This window comes from Cricetulus griseus, chromosome 2 (assembly GCF_003668045.3).
Source record: "Cricetulus griseus strain 17A/GY chromosome 2, alternate assembly CriGri-PICRH-1.0, whole genome shotgun sequence".
In the NCBI taxonomy this organism is placed as follows: Eukaryota; Metazoa; Chordata; class Mammalia; order Rodentia; family Cricetidae; genus Cricetulus; species Cricetulus griseus.
Genome location: NC_048595.1, coordinates 66,726,904 through 66,754,291, shown reverse-complemented (window position 1 = coordinate 66,754,291; position 27,388 = coordinate 66,726,904). Strand labels below are relative to the sequence as shown.

The 27,388-nt window shown below is 39.0% G+C and overlaps 1 protein-coding gene across 1 annotated transcript in view; it reads left to right on the top strand.

Moving 5' to 3' along the window:
* The window catches only part of Lurap1l (leucine rich adaptor protein 1 like), a 38,053-nt gene extending 15,765 nt beyond the window's left edge, over positions 1-22,288 (top strand). The window contains exon 2 of the mRNA XM_027400220.2: positions 21,550-22,288. Coding sequence (XP_027256021.1) covers positions 21,550-21,924 — 375 coding nt within the window. The 3' untranslated portion in view covers positions 21,925-22,288. The remainder of the gene's footprint in view (positions 1-21,549) is intronic.
* Positions 22,289-27,388: the final 5,100 nt, after the last annotated feature.

Genomic DNA, 27,388 nt, shown 5'->3' with positions numbered 1-27,388 from the left:
GAATATAGTCCAAGTCTCATTCCCACTGATTCGTAGGAGAATGACTTCCTCAAGGTTGCAATTTCTCCCATTTAGTGGTTCTATTAGATTTGGTGAAAGGAAATGCATTGAAGTATTAGCTGTAGTTATGACACTAACGCTATGTAAAGACTACTTGTTTTTGTTGGTGCTGTTGTTTATTGTTACTGGGACATATCCCAGTCAGTAGGAAAGCCACCTTGAAAATTAAAAATTTCTTTGTGAGATTATAAAGCAAAACCAATAAGAAACCAACCTTACTCTCTACTGCCTCTGCAGTGCATGGCTGGCCGAGCTCTCCCTACTTCTGCCATCGGCTGGAGCTGTATTGAGGGAAACTGGGCCTCTGCAGAATTCAGGGCATCACTGCAGGTGATGCTTTACCTTACTTCCCTAGCAGTGGACGCTGATGATTGCAAATCAGCCCAGGAAGCCGAGCCTGCTGTTACTGGGGGCTGGGGGAGAATGGCAATGGGAATCAAGTCTGAATGCTGTATGGATGCAGTGCAGGCAAAACTGAGACAAGTTCGCTATTCGGTGTGTAATCATATTCCTGAAGCAGGGGAAAGACACTGACCACAGAACCAGGTTGTTTTACTGATGTCAGAGGAGTCTACATGCAATACAGATTAGATTTTTCAAAGTTGTGTCTGCCAAGATCTTAGTTGCCATAAAAGCATCTCATATTCCCAGGAGCGGTGGAGTGAAAGATGAGCTTTTGTTGTGGGACTTTGTCTGTTTGATCCTGTGTTCAAATGTATGGAAAGTGTGGCGGCTTTGTTTTAATTTAGGAAATTCTATAAGGATTCTGTGTAAGATTTTTTATGTGACTTAACGGAGAGAAATCCAATGAAACAAACAAAACTTCTTTTAAAAAATTTATGCTCAAGAGAAAACATATAATTTAACATTATGTCTAACTGTGATGAAGGATGCTATGTACCAAACATCAGCCATTCATTTTTCACTGTATGAGCACCTTTTGTTTCTGTTTTGTCTATTGTGGAAGCACCTCCAAGTAATGGTGGAATTTCCCTTACCTCAGAGTAGTAATTTAATTTTACTTCTATGGGTAAACTTCTATCTGAAGGTGTCTCTGCAGTGTCTTGTTGAGTCACACACTACATTTTTCCTATAATTAATAAAAGGCACGTATAAGTATAAAATTACAAATGAAAAATTTCAGGGTCACATTAGGCTAGGGAATCACACAAGCAAGCATTGTATACTTGGAATCAGGAGCTGAGGTCTGGACATGTCCTGATGAATACATCATGTACCATCTGGTCTAATAATTCTTGCCACTAACTGACATATTCTGCAGTAGGGTAGCAAGTTCCTATCTACAGTTCTCTGATGTTTGTTTATGAATTTTTCTGCCTGGATAAGACCAACACCATGACATGACGCATCCTAGCAAACTGCCGTCTCCCATGTTTTTGTAGGACACATAAAAACTGTGGGAAAATTAGGAGCCCATTAAGCCTGCCTTGCTTGGGCTGCTTCTGCGTCATTCTTATCACCCTTTTTTATATGAATCGAGAAAAGTGAATCATTCTGTTCCCAGCAGCTCTTTAAAATGTGTTGACCCATCTGTTGCCATATGTCAGACATCTGCTTTTATCACCCTCATCTGTGGTCCTTCAAAACTGGAGGCGATGAATTAACATTGAATATATGCTAATTTGTAGTGCTAGAACAGCTATTTGCAAGACATTTACTCCGGCAGCAGCAATTTTCAGAAATTAGCAATATTAGAGGCTAAGAATAGAAAGCAGAAGTATATTTGTATTCTCAGCCACTTTTTTTTTGAATCATTGTAAAGCCTTTGTTGTTCCTCTTTCGTATCATTAAAATGTGAGGGGTGAATCCTGCTTGTCATTTGTTGAATTTCCTTTGAAGCAAGCATGGCATAATATATAACAGGGTAGAATCATAAAGGGAATGTCCTATGTCCATGCTGTGTGTATGTGTTGGGTAGTGGTTGGCTCTTAAAATTTGAGCTATCTTGCCAGTGGATCATCAATCTTGAGTTTGTACATGTTTCAAAAAATACAGTAGTCCAACTCCACCATGCTTTCTTCTATCATTAGTAATCTACAATTTTTATGTCTAGCTGGAGGCTTTTTGTTGTTTCATTGAAACACTTGGGAATTTCTCAACCCAGTTCAAACATCTAAATCTTCAGAGCAATATAGTGTCACTGGTACTTCCACATTATTTAGATTTAAATGTTATGGATGAAAATTATAGTCACTTAAGTATATGGATTAGACATATTTTTTCTTACCTCTTATCTTCTTCATTCCCTCTCTCCCCTCTTTCTTTCTGTTTTGTTCCCCCCTCTCTTTTTGGAGATAGAGCCCCACAACGTAGCCTGGCTGGCCTGATCTTGCTGTGTAGTCTAGGCTAGACTCAAACTCATGGAGATCCACTTGCCTTTCTTTGCTTGTGAAGTGCTGGGATTAAAGGTGTGGTGATCCACAGCTGATTGGATGCATTTACTAAAGTGAATTTTTAAATAACACTTTCTATCAAATGAACAATACAATTTTTATCAGAAATAAAACTCAGAACATTCATTTTCACGCCAGATATAGTGGTACAGACCATTAATCATAGAAGGCCAGCTTGGTCTACACATAGTTTTAGGCCAACCAGTGTTTAAATAAATTATGTCTTCCTTGAATGTACATGTCAAGCATTTTATAAATTTTATGGCATAATAGTTTTTATTACTTATATTTAAGGTGAAGAAGATGCTGTACATATATATAGTTAAGTGACTCCATAGTCATGCAAGTTAACTTATCTCATATGCTACCCTTTAAGATATTTTTGTGGCAAGATCATCTAAAACTAATCTCTTGGCAAATTTCTAGTATGCCATATGGTGTTATTAACTGGAGTCCCTTGCATACATTAAATGTGTGGGCATATTGATCCCAAATACCTGCAACTTAGTACAGTTTGATCTATTTCAAAAGTAAAAGAGCTATCTGAATTCCATACAAGCTGCATACAATATCTTAAGCATTTCCACTACTATACAGGCATTTTGTGGGTTAGAGAGCTGGTGTGGAAAAAGTATTAAGTAACCTGTCCAACGGATAGAAATGTAAAAGCTACTTAGTGGAAGAATGATATTTTAACCTGTCCTTTGAAGTCCAAACTAGACTTGTTCATTTTAATATGATATCAAGGTGTCTGAGGTTATATTTTAGCTGATCTACATTTGGAACCTCATAAGGGTTTGGTTAATAAGAATAAAAATAAGAATAAGAATAAGAATAATGATAATAATGATAGCAATTCATGGAATCCAAAAGTAAAAAAAAAAAAATCATCTATTGTTCCTTACTGAGTTTAGATTTTTGAGAAAGTGTTTTTGTACATTCCTACAAAATGTGGAACCATGCCTTAGTAAAATTTGATACGTTAGTAATTTCTACAGTTAAATAATGTCTGTGGTTGTCTCTCTGGTCAAGTTCAAAGAGAAATTAAAACCTCTTATTTTAGATAATTTCTAGTCATAAAGTTAATTGTGACTTCTAAGGCTTAAAGTAACAGAAAAATTTTAGAGCTTTTACAACTTGATAAAGATCATAATTCTTATCTTTAGTACTAAACTATTTTTCTAGGGAGTTGCTTAAGTAGAAAATATAGTCACTTAATTATAATTATTACATAGTCATCCCCGTAGGCCTATTCGTCCAAAAACTTTGAACAACTCCACGAGCTGTAACAGCTGTGCTCCTGGAGGAAGCCTCACATCGGGCTATGACTTCAAATGTGGTTGAGACTAGTGAGAAACATGCTGCCAGGGATGGGTGAATTAACCGTTCCTGAAGCTTATAGAGCACTCTGTGTCCCTATGGCTTCTAGAGGAGCACCCACATAGATACCCCGCCCCCAAGAAAATCTGTTCCTAAACTCACCTGTGATCATTTAAAAAGGATTTTTCTATATGCATTTCATTAGACTACTAAAAAGATGCCACTATGAGAGGAAATCTTCTTTTTAAGATTATTCATGTAACTTATGTTTTTGAAGAAAAGGAGAAAGGTGCAAGATGAGACATATTGACTAGTTTATTATAGGCCTAGCAGAGTAGGGAGACGAAGAGAGAAGAGGAACAGGGGTAATGGCTGACTGCCATGGAGAGGCAGAGAGAGCCTGCAGGTGGGAGAAGAGAGAGTGAAGAAGAAACAGAGAGAGTAGAGAGTAAAGAGAGTGAGCAGCAGGAAAGTTGGAACTTTTAATGGAAAGACTGCACATGTGCACTGAGGTTTTACACATGCCCAGAGTCCTCACACATGCATGGTGGGTGATTATGGTGATGGCAGATCCCTGTGCATGCCCTGACTGTTGTCAGTGGGCGGGGTCTGTCTCCTAAAGAGATATTGCCCATCAGCATTAAAGCCTGAACCTTCCAACTTATGTATATGAGTGCTGTGTATTCATGCACACTGGAAGAAGGAATCCAGCCTCATTTTATAGATGGTTGTGAACCACCACAGGGTTGCTGGGAATTGAACTCAGGACCTCTGGAAGACTAGTCAGGTGCTCTTAACCTCTGAGCCACCTCTCCAACCCTGAAGAAACCTTATTTTTCCCTTTTTGTTTGAAACAAGATCTTGCTGTAGTGCCCAGTCAGTCCTCAAGCCAGCATGTCCTGCCTCAACCTACTAAGTAGCTGGGGTTTGAGGCATGTACAACCATGCTCAACAAAGAGTAGTTTTCAAAAAATTAAACTAAATCATAAAATGTATTTGGAAATTAAACTTGAGAACAATGAGTGTTATAAGGAAGAACATATTTTCTATGAGAATTTAGAACAGCAATAGTGAGTTCATGGGGAGGAAATGGAGATCAAAATAAGAATTTGGAGTCAGTGGGCCTTTCAGTGTCGACCTCAAAAAGCACTTTGCCCTGGTTTTAAAACTCCAACTGAGAAATGGGAAGCAGCCTGCTAACTCTGCTGGAGAAACAGGAAGCCGCCTGCTTGTGCTTCTCATGTGCAAATTAAGCCCCTTTTAATTCCCATTACAATTCCTCCAGAGTGGATCTGTCACTTTGAACTCCTGAGAATGAGGTAATTACATGCGGTTTGGAAAACAGCTCTTGAAGAGGCAGCACTCCTTCTATAGAGACCTGATTAAATTGTGTCCGTGTCAATATAAGCAGAAGTCCTTAAATAGGCTTCTTACATGACCAAGTCAGTTTTCTCTACTATCCTTTGCTATTGTTATTGGTGCATTTTTGCCCACAAGAATGACTGGACTTGAGTTGTTCATAAAGCCCTGCACAGTGAAACGCGCTTCCTGGGGGTGTTCACTTAACAGCTTGTAGCACAGCAAAGTCAAATCTCTGTTCAAGAGCTACGTAAATGCACGGAGCTTCTCATGTAAATGTGCCCTTCAGCGCCTCCTCACCTCAGGCCCTCTATGACACACTTTCCCACTTCCTCTTACCATACTCCACATCCTAGCTCTTCCAGGTGGATTGGCAGCTTTAAGGACAAAAGGATCTTTGTATTTCTGGGCAAATGGTTATTTTCCTTAATCTCAACTCATATGGTTTCGCTGCAGTAGGAGCTCTTCCCCCAACGACAGCGAGGCTACTACTTTCTTCAAATCACCACAGGCCGCATACCTGTACTTCCTCTCTCACCATTTCTTTAGTATAGATTGCTGTCTGTGTCCCACACTGGGTCAATGGATAGGGTGAACACATGCTGCAAGTTCACTCTTTCGCTTCTCTGGGCATGACCATGCTTGGTGTTTTTGCTTCTCCTATTTGAAGAAATCAATACCTCGGAAAATCATCGTCATTGTATAAACATTCTTCCAATGCAGAGTTTCTTCAAGAATCAATGGTAGTTCATTCTGATGTCTTGTAGAGCAAGTGGAGAACCCCTTGCTTTTCTTTGCAAACTCTACAGAGGTCATAGACTGCTAACAAGCTTCTTTTGAGAGCCAAGGCATTTTAGGGATTGAGGGCATCTTAAGAATGATCTTCAGTATTCTCACCTATCAAAGAGGACAACAAAAGCATGGGAAGGCTGGATGATTTAAGTCGACAGTATGTTAATGGTGGCAACAAAACTAAAACCAAGGTTACATTCTTTCATCAAGGCCCTCAACTACACTATCAGTGGATGTTTGGGTTGCAAAGTACCATAGCAGTAAAGAGATAGTGAAGGACTTCTCACTTCCATTTGAAATCTATTTGCACACTATTTATGCTGGAAACACATCTGTCTAGATATCCACATGGCACATTATATCAAACTGACAAGTGAGCAAATTCTTACACGTCCCAGTAAACTTGTTTTAATTAACAAAAGCGAAATTTTTGAAAAACAAATATATTAGGAAGAAAGAATATAGTTGGCACAGCTATTTTGGTGACTCTAGATTCCTTTAGAATAAGCATAGCTGTTCAAAATGGTGCCACATAAAAGGACTATTTAAATATGTCTAAAAGAAGAGGTAGCAGTATATGACTTGGGTCATTGATATTCTGTGTCATTAAGCTATTTGTAGCACTATAATGTAAGCAGCTAAGGAAGATTATTGCAGAATCGTCACAGCATTTATGAATCATAGTATGACACTGAAATCTGCGGCTGGTCTTCCTTTATGCATTCTGGCATAAAGCTCCCAAAATCCTTGTAACCTCTGCAGTAGCAAATATCTTTTCTTTGGCACTGAGTTGACTATCAGCCCATGGGTGGCTTCCATCTGGGAACTGGTCATTGTGGCACAATTAGCTCTCTGCTTATTTAAAAATATGTCAGTTGGATCACAGCATGGTTTTTCTATGGGTGTGGTCTAGCTGTCTTCTGAGACCTTGCAGAGAACACAAGAAAAGTTTGACTATGAAGACATTTTTAAATTCTAGCCATCCCACCCTCCAATTTGGGCTTATATTAGAAGAGAAAATAGGAAGGATTCTCAGAGTAGATTTAGTTATCAAATCACTGTACTTGAAAACAATACATATAGTTTGAAGTTAGGGCACTTAACAAAAAGATACCTTTATTTTTAAATTTTACACGAATGAGTGTTGTGCCTGTGTGTATGTAAATACACCACATGTACACCTGGGGGATCATGAAGGTCAGAAGAAGACAGCCTTGAATCCCCTGGGTCTGGAGTTACACATACCTGTGAGCTGCCATGTGGGTGCTGGGAATTGAACTCTGGTCCTCTGGAAGAACAGCCAGTGTTCTTAACTACTGAGGCATCTCTCCGGCCCATACATATTCTTCCATAAATATTTATTATCATCATCATCAACATCATCACCACCACCATCATCATCATCATTATTGTATGTGTGTGCACATGCATTCCTGCTTTTATGTGGGTTTTGGGGATTACACTCAGGTCACGTGTTATGTAGCAAGTGGTTTTATTTGCTAATCCACCTTGTTGGCCCTGCATATCATAATTTTATTAGTGAGTTGGAAAGGAGTTTTCTCATTTAAGTCTATAGCCACCTACAGGACTTGAAACCTGAATTCCATGGTCTTGGGCACAGGACACTAGAAAGCACAGGCCACCAATTTCAAGGGGTTATTTTCCAGTTTAGTGGTAAAGGAATGTTTTCTTCACAGACCTTAGCAAGTTGACAAGCAGACAATAGAGAGTAACTGGCTATATCCTCTATTGCCTTCCATATTATCTGGACATTCTGTCTTCCCACAGGGACCATCAGGTCATCACATGATGAAACCAGATTGTCTGTTTTAGGCACCCCCAAAGATGTAGAGAACTCGAGACTATTCCTGGCCTCAGTATTCATTAGCTGCTGGCTGTTTACACACATGTTGTTTTTGAGGCATACTTGGCTATGTAATTAAAACCTGCTATTATCTAGTTGTGAAATGGACATGATGTGATCACAGAGTTAAATAAAACATGGAGCTACATAGCCAGGGTTAGAAACACCAAAGCAAACAAACCAGAAACAAAAAGAAGAAACCAAGTTCCAGGAAGATGAAGCTCCCTTCTATGCCTTTCTTAGTCCAGGAACATTTTAGCAATTCTGTATGAGCAGTTCTAGTGGTGAGCCCACAGCAGGCTGTGACCGGGACATCAGTGAGTTGAAACCTTGACTTTATAAGAAACTTAGAAGGAACATGTCAAAAATTGATGAAACACTTAGAAAACTGATAGTAAGTTAGAGTTCATTCAAAAACGGAATTAGATAAATGTGATGTGACTATATATTTTCTCAGGAAAAACATAAGACCAAGCTTCCAATTTAGAGATAAAACTGTTAAACATCTCTTAGAACAATGAAACTTAAGTTTTTGAGATTATCATTTTTTCCTCCACTCTAACAGAAGTCATTTATTTGCATGACTTTGAGGCACAAATTTCCAAGTTCACTTATGACTTTGTAAGTCTAAGCCAATTTGATAGTAAATAGCAAATTACCTGAAAAAAAATCAACCTAGGTAATCAGGTCATACCCTTAATCTGTTTTAGGGTATCATTGAGGATATGTTGAAATTTTATATAAAATATTTTCAAATGACACAAAATTTTACAAAATTTTATGTTTATATTCGGAAGTCTATTTTCAACAAAGCTTATAAGCTTATGGTAAAAATTATTGTATTAATTTTTGAAATCTTTTCTGATAGGCTCAGAGAACAAAAAAATAAGAGAATGAGGTTTATTTCTTCAATATGAAGTTCTTTAGTTGGGGTGGTAGTCTCTGCTGTGTCTATGGATAGTACCAGAGTGTCACACACACAGTCTTTCGGGAATAGTAATGTTAAGCTTGTTAATAGCTCTCAAAAAAACAAAATAAAACAAAAAACTTGCTCTTTTGGCTACTGTTCAACCATGCCATGCCACCCCATCACCAACCAAAGTCTGCTAAGTAGTCTACTGCCAGTGGGCTGTGGCAGAGGCTGGCTGTGTACACCGGGACTGTGATGTCCTTTCCATGCAGCTTGAAGGGAAGGAAGAACAGTCCATACTCGATGAAACTTCAGTCCATTTCTTCTTTACTGTGATGCTGTGGACATGCAATCCCTGTGGTAGAACTGGTTTCCCCCTTCCTTTCAGGACTTAAAAGTATTTCTCTATTTGAAATTGTTTACAAAAGAAATAGTTGTTCTCGCCGGGCGTTGGTGGCCCATGCCTTTAATTCCAGCACTTGGGAGGCAGAGGCAGGCAGATCTCTGTGAGTTCGAGGCCAGCCTGGTCTCCAGAGCGAGTGCCAGGATAGGCTCCAAAGCTACACAGAGAAACTCTGTCTCGAAACCAACCCCCCCCCAAAAAAAGAAAAGAGAGAGAGAGAGAGAGAGAGAGAGAGAGGGAGAGAGAGAGAGAAATAGTTGTTCTCTTGCTTTTTTTTTGTTTGTTTGTTTGTTTATGCTGTTCTGGGATGCTTCTAGTCTTTTCTCAGTTTTCTGTGGCTGTTTGGTATGAAACAGGTTTGGAGGCCTTTAAGTGGGGCTGGGTTTGCATTAGTGAGAGTTGGACTGTGTTTACTGTAGCTGTGGGTGTCAGTGACTGAAATTTCCCCAGGACTCCTGTTTTGGCACCCTATTATCTCTCTCTTCTCTCAGGCAATCTTAACTAGGATCAAAGGCCTGAAGCACTTTCAGTCTTAACCCCCATGTTCCACAGAAGTTGCTGGTTTGCTGGATGGCAGCCCAAGGCAGAGTTCTGCAGTGAGCCTGACTGGAATGGTTTCCCTCTCTCAAGGAGGTTATGCTTTAGGAAAAGCCTACATAACTTTATTAGTCACTGTAAACCAACCCCCTTTAAGGAGAGTCCTGCTTCAGGACACCAGAAATGTGTGGGAGTACATACTTTGGAGCATCCTTCCTCGTGCCAGAAACCGAGGAGGAGATGGTGAGAGCCCAGCAGGACTGCTGGAGGTGAAACCATTCCTAAGTCACAAGCAGGTGCCACCCAACCTCCACCAACTCAAAAGGTGCCCTTTAGAACATTGCCACTGATATTGGTGCCTTCTGCTTCTGGACTTGTGGACTTGTGTTTCTGTACACAACTATTATTGACCTGTGTCCCGGACTGCAGTCTTGTGACCTCAGCCACCTGCTTGTTCTAAGGATGTTGTTGACCTGGAGCTTGTTCAGCCTTTTTCTTTTTGTTTGTTACTTGTCAGACTGAAGCCACCATGAGAATATCAGCTTTAGCAGGCAGTTTGTGTGGTGTGTGTGTGTGTGTGTGTGTGTGTGTGTGTGTGTGTGTGTGTGTGTGTGTGTGCCGGCACGTGCATACATGTGTTGGCATACTTATTAACAAAGTATATGGCATAGGAAGCTGATGATAGATGACATACTTTTTGGGTATTCCCAAAGCTGTTTTTAAAAGCTGAGACTGAATGAGAGCAGCAGGTCCAGGTACTGCAGTGTGTGTTGGAATGTTGCAGGTGTTGTTTATGGACTTCCCCTCCCATCATTCCTCTACCCAGTGAGGCTTACTTACATCACTGGAGAGTCCCGCCTGCAATCTCCAGGTGAAAATATTCAGTCAGTGTTGGGCACTGTATGGAAAGTAAGATTAAGCCCGAGACTCATGCTACATAATAATTTCAGATGTGGCCAAATCACTAACAACAGTTGAAAATGAGCATCACGGTAAGATGCCAGTGGATCCCTTGTAAAGAAAATGAATTGACATATGAAGAATTCTGCTTTATAGTAGGCTTCTCTACAGGGAACTCTTATTCCTTTCCCATGCTCCTTCCATTTTTCTCTTTTGAAGCCAACTCAAAGCATATTTTCAACTTAAATGAACAATTTTGAAAAGAAAAATTGCAATAGAAGAAATTGTAAATATTGAAACTTCAGTAATGCTACTATATTCATCTTTTAGTTTGTTCCAAATTCTTCATGTTGTGTCTGAATGTTATCGTGTAAGTTTAGATCTGCTAATCAGTGTGACTTTTTACCTTTTGCTTACCCTCGAGAGTATTATGTGAGTGATCTCCATTGAGTGAGTGTATCTACCATGTCACTAATTATCAAACATTTCTCCCACTATCATTCCTCAGTGCAAGAAGCAGCATTCTCTGGAGAAGCAAGTTTGCCCTGTGGGAAATCAAGATAGCTATTTAAATATTGACTTTGCCTTACCTAGAAAATTCTTTGTTTTCACTACTTACTCATTTGTTAAACACCAACCTGTTAGATATTAGAAGTAGCATTCCATAGACAGCAGTGGTCTGCCATTGTCCCAAATTATCTACAAGTTAAAAGACCTCCAGTCCCTTGCTGATCCAAGTGTGAATGGATTGACATGGCATTGATTTTATTGTGTTATGTGCTCCAGGAACTCAGCACCATCACAAAGCAATTCAGAGTTGCTTTGTTTCAGAGTTGCTGTGAGTCAGGGGTCTGAGCTCATTTTAATTGAGTGCCCCTAGCTTAGAGATTTCCAGCAGACTCCCATCAAGGTGCAGAGCAGGGGTGACAGTGAGGGCTGCTACAGTCATCTCAAGACTCAGTTCTGCAAGAATGTGCTTCTACGTTCATTTAGGCACTTAGAGATGGCACTGGCGATTGTCTGGAGCTCAGTTACTTAACATGTGGATCTTGGATTACCTACCCTAAAACAGAACTCTACAGATAGAACTTGTCCATTTCCATAAACTACTTCTTATATTTGATACAGTGTCTTGCTTTGTCACCCAGGTGGCACTGTCATCTTGCCTCAGGCTCCCAAATGCCTGAATACAGTCATGCAATACCATGCTGATCTTGACAATAATTTCACTATGTTTTACATTTATTTCAACTTCTGTTTAGCGAGAAAGACAACGGTACTTTTTTTTTTCTTTTCCAAAACAGGGACATTCAGTTTTTTAAATCATATATAGAGATAAAAATCCTAAGTTATGAAATGAAAGTTGTTAAATGTACTTCTCACAAAACATTGTAGATTAGGTAAAGCCTTCTTCTACATCTTCCCAGTAGTTCTAAAACCAACACATACTGAAATGCATGAGCTGCTTATTAAACTCTTAAGAGCTTTGGAAACTTCTGGTCAGACTCACTAGGGCTGGAGAGAGAGCTCAGCAGTTAAGAGCACTGGCTGCTCTTCCAGAGGTCCTGAGTTCAATTACCAGGAACCACCATGGTGGCTCACAACCATCCATAATGAAATTTGATGCATTCTTCTGGCCTGTAGGCATACATGCAGGCAAAACACTGTAAACATAGTAAATAAATAAATCTTAAAAAAAAACTTTAGGTATGTATGTCAGCCTACAAATCAATGTTATTTTCAAAGATAGCAAGTACTCAACTACTCCTTGATTATGCTGCTTTTTACTATCAGTTATAGTCTTGAGGCAAATGTCTTCCATACATGAGAGGAAGACTGTACCCCATGAAATTTCAATAACATGGTTACCTAAATAAGATCTAAAAAGTGAAAAGATCAGTTGGTATGCCAGTGTGGATAGGGGAAACTCACCAGGTCCCACTCCCTTAGATGAAGAGCAGTTAGTGGATGTTGAGAGACGCAGAACAAGCCTTCCCCGGGCCTAAGCCTCCAGATATGTTATCCAATCCCAAATGATTAGCCCATAACAAATTATATATGACAACATTAACACTAAATTGACTCAGCAGGTTGTATTTATAAATATGTATAAAGTATATATAAATTAAAGAATAAGAAGCCATGGATTTGAGAAGGTGGGGGTAGGGACACTGGAAGAGTCCCTTTCTGCTTGTATGTAAGGGATGAGATGTAGATGAGATGTTCTAAACACCTTATCAATTTGCTGACATCACATTGCAAACTAGAAATTAGCCACGATAGAAGAATTCATACAAAGAAACCGGAAAGCATTATAAGTAAATACTTGGGTTTTAATTAATTGATTCTAGATTTTAAAAGGTCAGGGATGATTTTAATATTGAAGACTAAACTTTAAATTGTCCCTGTTGGGCTGGAAAGACAGCACAATGGTTAAGAACACTGCTACTCTTCTAGAGTATATTGTTCAATTCCCAGCACCCACATGACAGCTCATAGTCAATCATCTGTACTTCTGCGGGCACCCAGCACACAAACTGTAGACAGATGTACAGGCAGACCAAATATAACCACTGTACACATAAAACACAAAATAAATACATTTTGAAATGTCCCTGTTACTTTACTTACAATGAAAAGGGAAATGAAACCTTAGTTGCATATTCAAAACAAGGTATACAGTTCACCAAATAAGCTGACATCACTGATAAACCAGTAACATCACCAGTGTACGGCTAACACAGGTTTCAGTTTTAATGCATATTATTTGTACTATTTGAGAAAGTTTACCCACAGGTCAGTGTGTATTTAAGGATAAATAATTGTCAAGAAAAGAATCAGTGAAGTGGGAGCAATTCTATCTGTGTAGCTTGCCACACATCCAAGAGTTCAGCAAGCATGAATAAGGCAGTCTGAGGATCAACTGCTTGCCAGAAGTTTATAGCAAAGGCTACTTTGTATGTGTTTGTAAGTGTAATATATATCACACATTTTCCACATTAGTCCAATTAATATTGCATATATTTATATGGTAGAGTTTGGCTCTTAAATGCCTTCTAAAGGTGCATGTGTTCCAGGTTTGATTCCTGACTTGGGGACAGAACTGGAAGGTGGTAAAATGTTTAATGTACAGCTTTCTGGAAGGACATGGAGTTGCTGGGCATTATGTCTTGATACTGGGCCCCCAGCCTGTCTCTTGTTGTCGTCCATTGCAAGTTAAATAGGCCTCCTTCCTTCACATGCACTCTCCCTGTGAGGCACTCTGCACTATTCTGCACATGCCTAAAGGCTTCTGTATGAAGACATGAGCCAAAGCGGTTATCTCAGTTATTTCAGCACAGAGGTGGGAAGTTTCAGTCACTGCCCCATTGCTGTGATGAAGCACCATAATCAAAAGCAACCTGGGGAGGAAAGGGTTTCTTTGGCTTCTACTTTCATATTATAGTCCATCACTGAAGGAGGTCAGGACAGGAACTCAAACAGGGCAGAGAACTGGAGGCAGGAACCGATGCAGAGGCCTTAGAGGGTTGCTACTTACTGGCTTGCTTCCTGTGGCTTACTCAGCCTGCTTTCTTATGGAACCCAGGATCCCCAGCCCAGGGTAACACCACACACAATTGTGTGGGACCTTCCCTATTAATCACCAATTAAGAAAATACCCTACAGCAGGATTTTATGGAGGCATTTTCTCAGTTGAGGGTCCCTCTTTTCAGATATCTCTAGCTTGTGTCAAGCTGACATAAATTAACCAACAATGGAAAAAGCAGTAAGTGTGTGTGTGTGTGTGTGTGTGTGTGTGTGTGTGTGTGTGTGTATTGTCTAGTGGCTAGCTTTGAACACTTGGCATTATACCATCCTCTTAGAATAGAAACCTGGTCACTACAGAGAAGAGCAGGCTATGACCTAAACCTCATGTGGAAATACTGCTTAAAGGTCTAACTTGAAAAGGTGGGTATGCAAATTTATGTTAGTGGACAAACTTCGAGTGTGTGTTCTGTGTGGACCAGCTTCTGTGTTGTGAATGTGAAACATGCTTGGTAACTCACTCTGAATAAATCTTGGCTCAGGTAATTTTCAATCTGTTGTACTAACCTCAATTATGCTTCAGACTTGAAAAAATGAAAGTTGACTTTCAGTCCATTAGGATATGAAAAGGTATTAATTTGACTATAACCTGATAGGATCAGAAAGCAAGCTAAAGTAGCTCGATTTAGCAATGAGCAGACTCACTGGAAGGAGGTGGTAAGTACTCACAAGCCACCCTCATACTGGAACCGGTGACAGTGTCAGTGGAGTCACATTTACCTTTTGCAAATAACCAAACTCAACTTTCTTTTGTTTTAATTAATTTTTATTTAAATTAAAAACAATCTTATTTCCAAACTCAACTTCCTGTGTCATCGAAAGTGTCATTGGTCAGCTGTGCTGATGGCAGTGTTTTTGTCAGTAATGTGGTCATTGGGAAAATTTCTCAGCTATAAGGCTTTGGGAAAAGAGCAAACTGTTGTAGTTACTGTTCAGTTCTACCAGAGAGCAACATAAATGAAGGCTGTCAAAGCTGACTGATACAAAAGTTAAACCCTCCATTTTCCAGTTCCAGTTCGAAACAATTTTTTAACCAAATGAGAAAGGTGTGTGTGGTCGCAGGCTTTTGTCCTGAAGATTCTAAACCAAAGTCAGTGAATAGAAATATCATATAGTGTCTTCTCAGTCTTCATCGAGACAGCAGTGTCTTCATGGAGCAGCCAAGAAAGGCAGATAGAGAGACACACTGTATAATACAGCTATCAATAAAACTTCTGGGGAATCCAACCATGAGCAGGCAGAAAGTCTCTTGTGATCTTCACATAGATACGTGGTGAATTCAGAGAAGGAACAGAATTGGATACACAATGGGGAAGTGCAATTTCTGGATAGTTTTATGTCAACTTGACACAACCTGGACTCATTTGGGACAAGGGAACTACAATAAAAAAATGACTGCACCAGATTGATGTAGTGGGCCCAGGCCATTGTGGGTGCTGCCACTCCTGGGATGATCCTGGGGTGTGTGTAAGAAGGAACAATCAATGAGAAAAAAGCCAGTAAGCACTCCTCCACAGCCTCTGCTTCAGTTTCTGCCTTGATTTCCTTTGTTAATGTCAAAGTGTAAGGAGAAAATATACCCTTTCTTCACCAAGTTATTTTGGCCATGGCATTTTATCACAGTGATAAGAACCCTAACTAAGACAATGCATAAATAGGATAAGATGCTGAAGCAGTAATATTCCAGGCACCTTTCCAATATCTCTCCAACTCATGCTTAAAATTTAAATAAGTATGGTAAGAAAGTTGAAAATTATTCTGACTATAAAAGAGAGTTGTTCAGAATCAAATACTTTCTCCAGCTGTAATTGGAAAGGATGATAAGATAGAAATCATAATACGGATAATAAGAAAGAAATGGATGTTCATTGTTTCTTCTGGTTGGAAACTAGGTATAGAGCATGTTGCTAAAAGGCATATCTAACCCCTTTTCCTTGTCCAATGAACTTCATGATAGACTTGCAAAGAACTTTCCTTTTCCTAATTCATATTATAGCTTTTAGCACATTTGGGATTTATATCATGGGTTTTACAGTAGGAATGTGTAACTGGGAGATGGCATACTTTGTTTACTCAACTTGACATTAGTAAATAAGGGGGAAAACATAGAAGACTTTGTGAGAGGCATCTTACCTAGTCCTCAAGTATGACAGACAAGACAACAGTTCCTCTCTTAGGGAGACACATTCAGCAGCTATGTGTGTGTTGATCAAGATATTATTTGAAAGGAAGGAAGGGTGGCCAGAGGCTTAGCCGATAATAATACTGCTGTGTAAACCTTATAACCTGAGTTCTGTCCCTGGTTCCCTTTGTGGAAGAAGAGAACTGACTCCAGAAAGGCTGAGAGGCACACATACCTTTACTTATATGTGTGCATCAGACATTAACACTCACAAAATAACAACAAATAAAAAATCATGTTTGCCTTGGGACATAAATATGATCTTTATTAAATTCAAGTTGTGAGAATCCAAATTATTATCATCACACAATTTCTGATAAGCTAATTATAATTTCTGTTGATTTAGAATTTCAGTTTGAACCACAGTTTTTTTGCTAACATTTCATGCTGAAGCTTTTGAGCAGGAATTGTCTGTCTCTTTATGGCCCATATGGTTTCCTCATAGCAAAAATGATGCAGTAATCACACAGTCTCAATGAAGACAAGGAATATGTCAGAAGGGAAGGAAAACCTGGGAGTGTCTGATCAGTAATGCTTCCTTCTAAAGAAATACCTGAGGTGAAACCTCTGTAGGGAATGGAGACTGGTACATGAGATGGGGCTGAATTCAGTCTCAGTCATCAGGATTCTTCTTTATTTCATTGAACTTGCTTTGCTGTCCTCAGCAAGCCCTGAGGCTCATAGAGGACTCAATAGAACATCATGATTTTTCAGTGTTATGGGGAATGTGAAGTTTTACACACCAACCTTGTTTATGCACAGGCCACAGGTGGATTATGTCAAGGGAAGACTTGTACCGTGTACCATGTTCCTCATACATGGCCATCTTGAGTATCAGTCCTCTGATTCAAAACAAAAATTACTTATTTTTGTTTATGTGTATGGGTGTTCTACCTGCCTGTATGTTTGTGCACCACTTGTAGGCTAGTGCCCTAAGATCCCAGGGAAATAGTTAGAGATGGTTGTAAGTCACCCTGTGGATGCCGGAAATTGAACTCTAGTCCTCTGGAAGAGGAGCCAGTTCTTTTAGTCCCTGACTAAAAATCTAGCCTCCTCGGTTCTTTGGTTAATCGAAAATTTAACTGTATTCTTACTTGGATTCCATCATGCTAATTCATAACTGTTGCATTCTTTTTTTTTTTTTTTTATGAAAAGGACTGTGTGGGTCCAACAAGATGGCTCTGGTAAATATCAGTATACACACTTGGGCCAAGCCCAATGACTTGACTTTGATCCTTGAGGCCCACACTATGGAAAGAGAGAACTGACTTTAGAATGATGGTATTCATGTCTAGGATACCTGTACATCACCACCCTCTACATAGATAAATACATAAATAAAGAAATGTAATTTAAAAAACTGATTTTAAAAGGATTGCTCAGAAGAGAACAGGTCTTGAAGTTTTTGTGTTCTTAGGAATAGTTGCTCTTTCTCTGTCCTGCATTTTAAATTTTGTACAAACCCAGCCCACCACTTGTCAGAATTAACATGAAGTTTCAGCATCTTCCCCAGAGGCCAAAAACCTGCTTGGCATAAACCTGAAGGTTGGAAGACTCAGGGTGAAGACCAAGTACACAGCAGGAATTGTAGAGGTCAGAATAGGGCGTGGGGAGTGAGAAGGGAAAGGGGCAGATACTGCAATGGCTTTGAATCAGACAGTACAGGACACTTGTACTGGGGAAGGAGATACGTGGTTTGTTTGGCCTCTTTGTTCAATTCCTTTCACTTTGTGTTTGCAGAACACCTGTGCTGTGCTAGAACAAGTTATCACCCCTGAGCAAACAGAATCATGTGTGCACTGTGACTCACAGCTTGAAGTCTGCTGCCCTTTGAGATGCTATCTTATACTCTGTAAATTTAAGCAAGGGAGACTATACCAGTTACTCAGTGCCAAAGTCCTGTGAGTGAATAGAAATGGGAGAATATGCTTGGGAATGCTTCAGTCTTGTGGCCTTTTCTCCTGATGATTTTCTTTCCTTTCAAGTCTTATACCACCAACACACACAGCTCCAGGCTGCTGACCAAGGGTCCAATCTGGAGCATAACTAGTGTTCAGCCATTGGACAAATCTTGATTGAGTAGATACTGTGTGCCAAGCACTCCTCTAGGTCTTAGCAAGCAGTAGTGAATAGGCAAAGTTCCCTGTACTTTGAAATTCTTTCATGCACAAGTAATAAGAAAATTGATTCTAACAAGTCATAAATATGCAGGAAACAATAGTCATGAAACTCAATCTGAGGACTGGGCATGATTAATCAGGAATGGGCTCTCCAACATTGAAGCTCAGAGCTTGAGAAGGGTCCCAACTCTCAATATCCTTCAGAATAAAGTCAAGGAGCTTACAAGACTCCAGCTGAGAGAACCACAGATTCCTTGCCACTGTGGTAAAGGTACTCTGCTCCTGGTGCAGCCATCACAAGGACTGAGATGAATCACACACACCATGGAAAGGTGGGGCAACCACTGGAGACAGGAGTAACATTGTGATTCAATTTTTGGTGGATTGCTCATACTCCCAGGGTCCATCAATGCCATAACCACACCTTAGTGCTAGGAGAAGGTCCTGTGTAACAGACAAGAACTCCTGAAAAGACTAGCAGTTAGCCACAGAAACCAGCACACCCAGCAATCTGGCAGATACTGTTTACTGCCCTAGAGGACACGGGGTTACACACACTTCCATCTATAATAATTATCTGCCTCAGCAGGCTTTAGCCATGTTACTCTCATAACCTACCCCCTAACAATGACTCGATGATGTCTGAATGTTTTGATTTTAGAAGCAAAAGATTCCCTTACTTAGATCATTTCATGGTGAAAGGAAACTTTTGTTTGCTCATAGCCTGCTTTTCTTTTTAATTTTATTGCTTAATAAAATGGAAAAATGTCTTAGATGTCACAAGACCAAAACTTCTGACAGAAAATGTGTACTTAGTACTTATTAACACTTGAGTGATGTAGTTTCTGGAAGTGTGAATTAATATCTTGAGATATTTCAAAGATCTAGAAATACAACTAAATTTTTTTAAAAAGTGCCTAGGAAAGGTTTTACAGTATAGGAGAATGGCAAGTATGGCTTCTTTAAGGGAATTATTACATAATTGAGAAGACACACACACACACACAAATTTGTGATACGTGCCACCAATCTGTCATAGTATGCAACTGCACAAAATTCAGCAGTGTTGTGAGGAGATACAAACACAAAGAACCATAGATCCTTCATGGGTCAGCAGAAGAGACAAGAGTCAGTAAGCTGGGAATAGTCCATCTCAAAGAATGAGGAGTCTTTGGAGAAATGGAGAGTGGTGATGGTCTACTAATCAAAGCTGGACCCAGTTGGGTATTTTCCTAGGGTCAAGCATGCATGTGGGAACAGGCATCTATTGTCCATTTGGGGAGTGGTCAGGAAATGGTCACGTTGATCTAATAGGCATGGGAAAGGTCTTGAGCTTCAGGGGAATTTTGTAGGAGTTTTACCGACTGGTTTTCTGTGCTGACCAGTGGACCCTTGCACGTTGTTGATGATTTATAAATATTTATATCATTTGTCATTTGAACTATGTCTTGGTGACTTTTAAGGTGTGTGGATGAATTTGAACACAAGGACTTCCAGAAAGCCTCCTTTGTGGTAACAGTCATTGCAAGGTCATTGAAAAACCATAAAAAACATAAGCAGTTTGAGGCTTACTGAACTCATATCCTTCTGTTTAAGAATACTATAGAGAGACTAATTTTAACCTGTTACTATCTGTATGGGTTTATTCTTCATGTTTCCACCAAGAAGATGTGGAACTTGTTTTAATATCTTAGTGAATCCAAAGTATTTTTTTAAAGATTTTATTTATTATGTATACAACATTCTTCTTCCATGTATATCTGCACACCAGGAGAGGGCACAAGATCTCATAACGGATGGTTGTGAGCCAACATGTGGTTGCTGGGAATTGAACTCAGGACCTCTGGAAGAGCAGACAGTGCTCTTAACCTCTGAGCCATCTCTCCAGCCCTGAATCCAAAGTATTTTAAAAGTGCACTTTGTACTTCCTGTATTTACACTTATATTTTCATTATATTGTGAAAATTGTACTCTAGAGTGGAACTTTTTCTCCTCTCTCTCTCTCTCTCTCTCTCTCTCTCTCTCTCTCTCTCTCTCTCTCTCTCTCTCCTTTCTGTGTCTCTGTCTGTCTGTCTCTTTGAATTGAACCCAGGGCACTCATTAGGCACTATCCCCAGCTGCTCTCGTGGAGATTTTATCCCTCCCTGTTTGTTCACACATTCACTAAAGCCAAAGTTCACCTTCAGTTATGGATTAACTCCCCAGCAGGAAGTCCTTTTGGATGAAAGAATATTTCTGATGACAATACACTTATTTTTCTTTATGATTTGAGTCACTCAAGAATGAATACTTTTGATAAGTCTAGAGACTGTATTTCTGGGTTAGTCCTCTCTCTCTTTCTCTAAGAGAGAAATGGGATGGCCAGCTTTTTGGGCTACTATCCCAAGTGGAAGAATGGTATCCATTTTCAAATTGTAATGGATGTGAGTAGGCCCTCTTGTGGCCAGACGGGTCCCTGACTGCGAGTTTGGTTCTCCTTAGAAGCAAAGACCTTGTCCAGCATTCTTCATGGAGATGCAGTCAGAAGGATTGTCGGTTTCTACTGCATTCTTAACCTCTTTCCCTGAAGCTTTTAGTTCTTCATAAAATAAGAAGAAAGTGATACTGCTTGCAGTACAGGGTAATTAGGTTTTTCTAATGAATGTTTATTATTTTCATAATGTTGCTTGGCATGTTATCATTTAATAAGCAGAGGATTCTATAAAAACTAGTGAGGATTCCTTCGTTTCCCCACTTTCCTGATTGTCAACCCCAGTACCATATAAATATATATAAGTTATTAGTTTATCCAGAAAGAGAATGCATTTCTGAACAGACAACTTACCATTTGATGAGTATATTCAAGACTCTTGATTGGGTTCAACTATATGATGGGGTTTTTATTGGCACATTAGGAGGCTGATGCATATTCTGGGGAGTGAGTTCTTGATTTTAACTTCTACCAGGAGCCAACAATTTCCAAAGAGAGTGAAACAAGAGCATCTTGTTTTTAATTCCACGAATTTAAAATTGTAGACTGCAGTACACAGGATATAAGTGAATTTGAGACTTTTCTAGAACATAGATAACTGGCATGTGTTTCTTCTCTTCCTCTCTGCCATAGGTTAACCTCAGAGCCACTGATGTGAGGCTCATGCGCCAGTTACTCCTCATCAATGAGAGCATAGAGTCCATCAAGTGGATGATAGAGGAAAAGGCCACCATCACCAGCCGAGGCAGCAGTCTCAGTGGCAGCCTGTGCAGTCTGCTGGAGAGTCAGGATACCTCCTTACATGGCAGCTACAACAGCCTCCATGATGGCAGTGATGGGCTGGATGGCATCTCTGTGGGGAGCTACCTGGACACTCTGGCAGATGATGTACCAGGCCATCAGACCCCTTCGGACTTGGACCAGTTCAGTGACAGCTCCATCATAGAGGACTCACAGGCTCTGCACAAACACCCCAAGTTGGATTCTGAGTACTACTGCTTTGGCTAATGATCCAGTTTTTTGCATGGGACTGGTGTGCAATTAACTTGTATGTATCTTTCTTCTCTGCTGCTATATTTTTGGTGTGATTTATTTTAATAAGGCAACCTTTTTAAAGAAGCTTATTTTTAAACTGCTTAATGATATTTCTGTTGCTCCTAATGTTTCTCATCTAGACTGATTTATTTTTCTCTGTTACATTTTTATTTTTATTTATTATAATAAGCTTTCTCTCTTCTTCTATAGTAGCACAGATAAGTAGAGGGAAAAGAATAAGCAATAATTGTTTCCATTTATGTTTTCAAGCAAGGGGTCAGGGATTATAAGGAAAACTTTGCTAAATTTTACAATAAACCAAAGTCTGATAACTTCATTTTTGTTGCTTGTGTTCTTAAGTGATTTGAGATTTCTAAGTACTAGAAGATATTAAGATATGTTACTGTTTGCATAATAGGTTGAACAAATATTTGGACAAAGACATTAATTCAAAGCCAGGACATTATGCTCCTTACTACATAATGAGCAGTACTCTCAGTCGTATTCATCAACATGATTGACATTTGGAAGAACCTAATTGTGTAGATTTGGTTCAGTCCATCTGGTGTTAATATTGTAGATTAGCATTTTATAATCAATGAGTTTAACTCAAACCTTGAGTTTGGTTGTGTTACAATATGTATTACATTACTAGATTTCAAAGAAGAGTGGACAGTAGTTTTTAAGGTGAGTATATTTAGAAACAGATTTCCCTGGGTGGCTTAAGAGAGATTATCTTAGGCAGGACCTTGTTGGTGGACACACAGTGAGGGCCACCAACTCAGTGGCATAGATGGTGAAGCCAGGCAGGTGGATGGGAAAGCCTCCATGGGACAAAGATGGCTACAATTTTTATAAGGGTTGAAATGACATATATATATATATATAAGATCTGTCTCAAAGTCCCCTCCCTTTAGGTGTTGCCTTGTCTGGTCACAAGGAAGCTGGGAAGTATTGTATTTCAATAGGAAACTATTTAAAATGCCCTAAATGTAAAGATAGTTTGAGATATATTGATATTTTCTTGTATATATGTTGACATGCTAGTAGAAGGTATAAACATATACATTCGCATAGACAGACAGACAGGATCAGAAGCCAACACCCTGGGATGGAAAAATAATTTCTTACTTTTTCGAAATGGTAGCTGGATATATTTTCATTTGTGTAATGAGTCAAAATACTTAGTTTTCTGTGTGGGTTTGGTGTGGGTATGTGCATGTGGACACCTGTGATTGTGGTGATCAACTATATAAGGTACTCTGGAATTACAGGCAGCTGTGCGCCACCCAAATGGGTGCTGGAAACCAAACTCTGGTCCACTGAGGGAGCAGCAGAAGCTCTTAACAGCTGAGTCATCTCTGTACCCCACTTAATTGTGATGTGGTGTTATTATTCCTATACATATTATTTCAATATCTATTACTATTCCTATACATTTTTTTTCTTGATGATTTCCAGTGAGGCAGCTTTATTAACATTTCAAAGTATCCTATGGAATAATACATGTTTGTGCCCTAAACTTTTGGCAACATAAGTCAATGAGACCTTGCACTACATCCAAGGAATGGCCTATACAAGAACCATTTTCTTTCTGTATATGCTCATTGTATACTTGTCAAATTTATTGTTTGTTTCAAAAACATAGCACTCAGTTTCCAATTAAAATCTGTCAGGTCTTATATTTTGCATTATAAAATTTTCACATTAATGTTTACAGTAGTATCACAACAGTCTCAGGATGTGAGGACGTGAGGACCAACACCAATATATGTTTAAGGAAACTGAGGCATGTAGAATATAAGCGATGGATTGGGGGGCCAGAATCCCCCAGTGTCAAGCCTAGGACTTTAATTGAGCTGAGGTCTCTGTTGCTCTTAAAGACTACACTCACTAACAACCTTACCCACCTTAAAAAAAAACTATTTGTTGACATTAAATAATAAAATGTAGATTAGAGAGCAAATATAAGCCCACAATTATAAAAATGTAACCAACCTTTTCCAGGTAATCATTGTCCCCAGGTTTCCCAATGTAAACTACCAAGCTCTTTCTTGAAATCACATATCCAGAGAAGACAGTCAGAAGCTGGCCACCTGCCAGTTTTTCCTCATCTGTTCCCTTCTTTCTGTATACTTTTATTTTCAATTTAGTAAAGGATGTTTGATTAGCTGTTTTCTTTAGTTTCAATTTGGAATCAAAGCAATAACTTTTTTAGCATAGATTGTCAGATTAAGACTCAAGAGTATGCATTGTGACTCAATAGAGGGCACATCATTCAAGACAAGACTGATGATTTTAAGCAGAAGGCAAGGAACTATATAACCATATGTCTACAGCATAGTGAAGAGACTATCCTTAACAAGAGTGAAGTTGGCAGGTAGCAATAGAAGGGACAGAGCAAATCCTAACATCTTAAATTCCAACATTTGCCTAGAACAGCAACATCAATTTGCTGGTCTCAGTACAGCTTCAGACTTTGAACTCAGTCTGACAAATTTCTTTTATACGTTCCTTGTCAAACAAACTTCTCAAGCTATTTGTCCATGCTACCTGTGAATATCCCTTCTTTCTAGCACAATGTGAGAGAAATATATGGAATGGTTTTTATTTAGATATTGTATTTTAAGGAACCTGATAGGAACAGTGGCAGAATAGTAGATAGTTTTGTGCCTCATTTGCAATGAGTTTCAGTATTTTATAATCTTAGTACTTATTTCATTTTTTTTTCTCTTTTGAGACAGTGTTTCTCTCTGTAGCCCTAGCTTGTCATGGAACTCACAGCTTTGTAGACTAGGCTGGCCTCAAACCTGGAAATCCACCTGCCTGTACCTCCCAAGTCATAGTATCAAAACTGTGCACTACCATACTCAGCTTCCTTTTTTTTTCTTTTTCAAAAGCTACTCATATTTTTTGGTTTAGATACTAGAATCACTTAGCCGCAACAGTATTTTTGCTAGGGGGAATATGCGCTTAAACAAGACTAGTAGTTATTAATGGTCATTGGTCTCATGAGAACAAATCAAACAATCAAATTTCTTTGTTTTCAACAAAGAAAAACAATTACCAATATCTGATCTTGAGCTTTTGATATTTGGTTTTTGTTAGCATCATGACAAAGTATGCTAAAAAAATTAAAGAAGCCATGTTTTCCAAACTATTCTGCCTACACCAAGTTTGTTGCAGAAATTGGAATGTGCTTGGGTTACCTTAATCCAGTTTATGAATTTGCTAGTCTTCTAATATAAGTAAAATAATTGAACAAAAGCAATACTAATTGTATTGGAAAGCCAATACTAATATGTTTTTGGCACTGTTCTCTACTTCATAAGGTCAGAGTTTCGAGTTCTGAATATTCTTCAGTGCACAGAGATGCAGCATACACTCTATGCAGTTGTCTGGATTATAAGGCATTTGTTTCCACAAGTCTATCAAAATACAGTCATCTCCACAATGAGAGAAAGATGACAATTTGGAGATACTGAACCTACAAATGTATCAGCAGTAGTTGACACATTTGGTCACTCTTTTTTGAAAGTCTGTCTTTGCCTGGGTCCAGAATGATGCTTTCCCCTTTTTCCATGCTGCCTGTTTCTTCAGACTCCACTGTAGCTACCCCTTCTTCTCTTTTCCTGATCTCCAAACCTCAGTGTGATGGTCTCTGTTCTTTTCATAAATATCATTCTGGGATTTTTTCAATGCCACAAGTGTTTTTTCAATGCCACAAGTTTTCAATGCTGAGATTTCCAAATATATACCATGTTACACAGTCTCTTTCCAGAACTCCACTCCCCCATGTCCATCTCCCTGCATAGGTTCTATACTAAATTTCTGAAAGGTAACTCATGATGAATGTTTACAGAAATGTTCACAATATTCCCAAGTTCAGGAAGTGGTGCTTCCTTCTTGTCAAATTCTCAGCTAAAATTCTCAGCCCAAATCCTAGTCAATCTTACTCATTATTCACACAGGACCCAAATTGTATGAGCTCCATCTAGACACCTGGCCCCAATCCAAATCCTCACCAAAGACTGTAAGATACCTGCAATCAGCCATGCTACTCTTCTGTTCCCTAACCTCATTTTCTGCCATTGAGCTTATCTTTCATTGCAAAACCTCACAGGCATCACTTTTCTTCTCAAAGGAGTTTCAAAATATATTCAAACCTCAGAATCTTTGTACTTCTTATTTCTTTCTGAAGTTATTTTGTGGGCATCTCCTATAGTTCTCTGTGGTCTCTGATCAAACAGCATTTTTCATAAAAGGCTTCTTCTATAGTAGTTCAGAACAATCTGCATTTATTACACATAGTCCTTACCACCATGCAACTTTCATTTTTGTGTGCATTCTTTACTTTTCTAAACCAAAGCTAATGATTATGAGAACATGAGTGCTATTTTATTCACTGTCATATTTTCCATCACCTACAAGAGTATTTTTCACATAGTAGATACCCAGTAAATACTTTAATTGAAGCACTTTTACACATTTGATCAATGTGTTCTGGAAGTACCACACAATGACTATGCTATGCTTGAGTGATGCAAACATAAGTAAGATGTGATACTGCCATCAATGAGACCACCTGACTAGCATGTTTCTCTTCAATGAAGAAAAGTGTCCTTACTTCTAATGCTAAACACATTTATATCTTAATTTGTGAAGCCTCTGAATGGGTGATCTTGTGTGCCGAAGGAATTTTTGAAGATGATATGAAGTTGAAGACCTTGAGAAGATTGATGATTGTTGATCTAAATGGTGCTTTTTAAAAGGGAGGGTAGATGAGAAAGAGATTAGAAGTATTTTAAAATACGATACTGCTAACTGGGAGACTAAAAGTGGCCATGAACCAAAGAACATGCAACAAAGAACAGTTTGTTTTTTTGCAGAGCATATTTTCTTGACAAGCCTTACACTATCTCTGTGTAATCACAGTTATCACTGTTTGATGTTTGGTAAATCATTTCCAGTAAACACTAACCAACACTTCAATATTCTCACCTATCATCACAGATTATTTTGTGTAGCATGATTAGTCTAAGGTCTAGTTGAGCCAAACCAGACTCAGCAGTGGAATTGCATCTATCTGTATTTGATCACAAATTAAATTCCAAACATTTCCCAAAGTTGGCATTTCTTCAAGTCCTTAATAGCATGTACAGATCCAATGTGGCAAGAACTTAATCAAAGGCTGACATTTCATGATTTACCCATGAGGAGCCTGCACTACTAGGGCAATGCATGTATTCTTGATTTTAGATTGTTCTCAGAGTAATTTACAATAATGGTTTTTACATCAACCAAATCTACCTATAAATCAAATAGACTTCTGGCGCTGAGCTCTGCAATTTCCCCCTGGTGCAGAGGAGGGTCTGAGGAGTTGAAAGATCCTCCTTTCTTTTACCCATGATGCATTTCAGGTTGTTGGCCCTTGCTT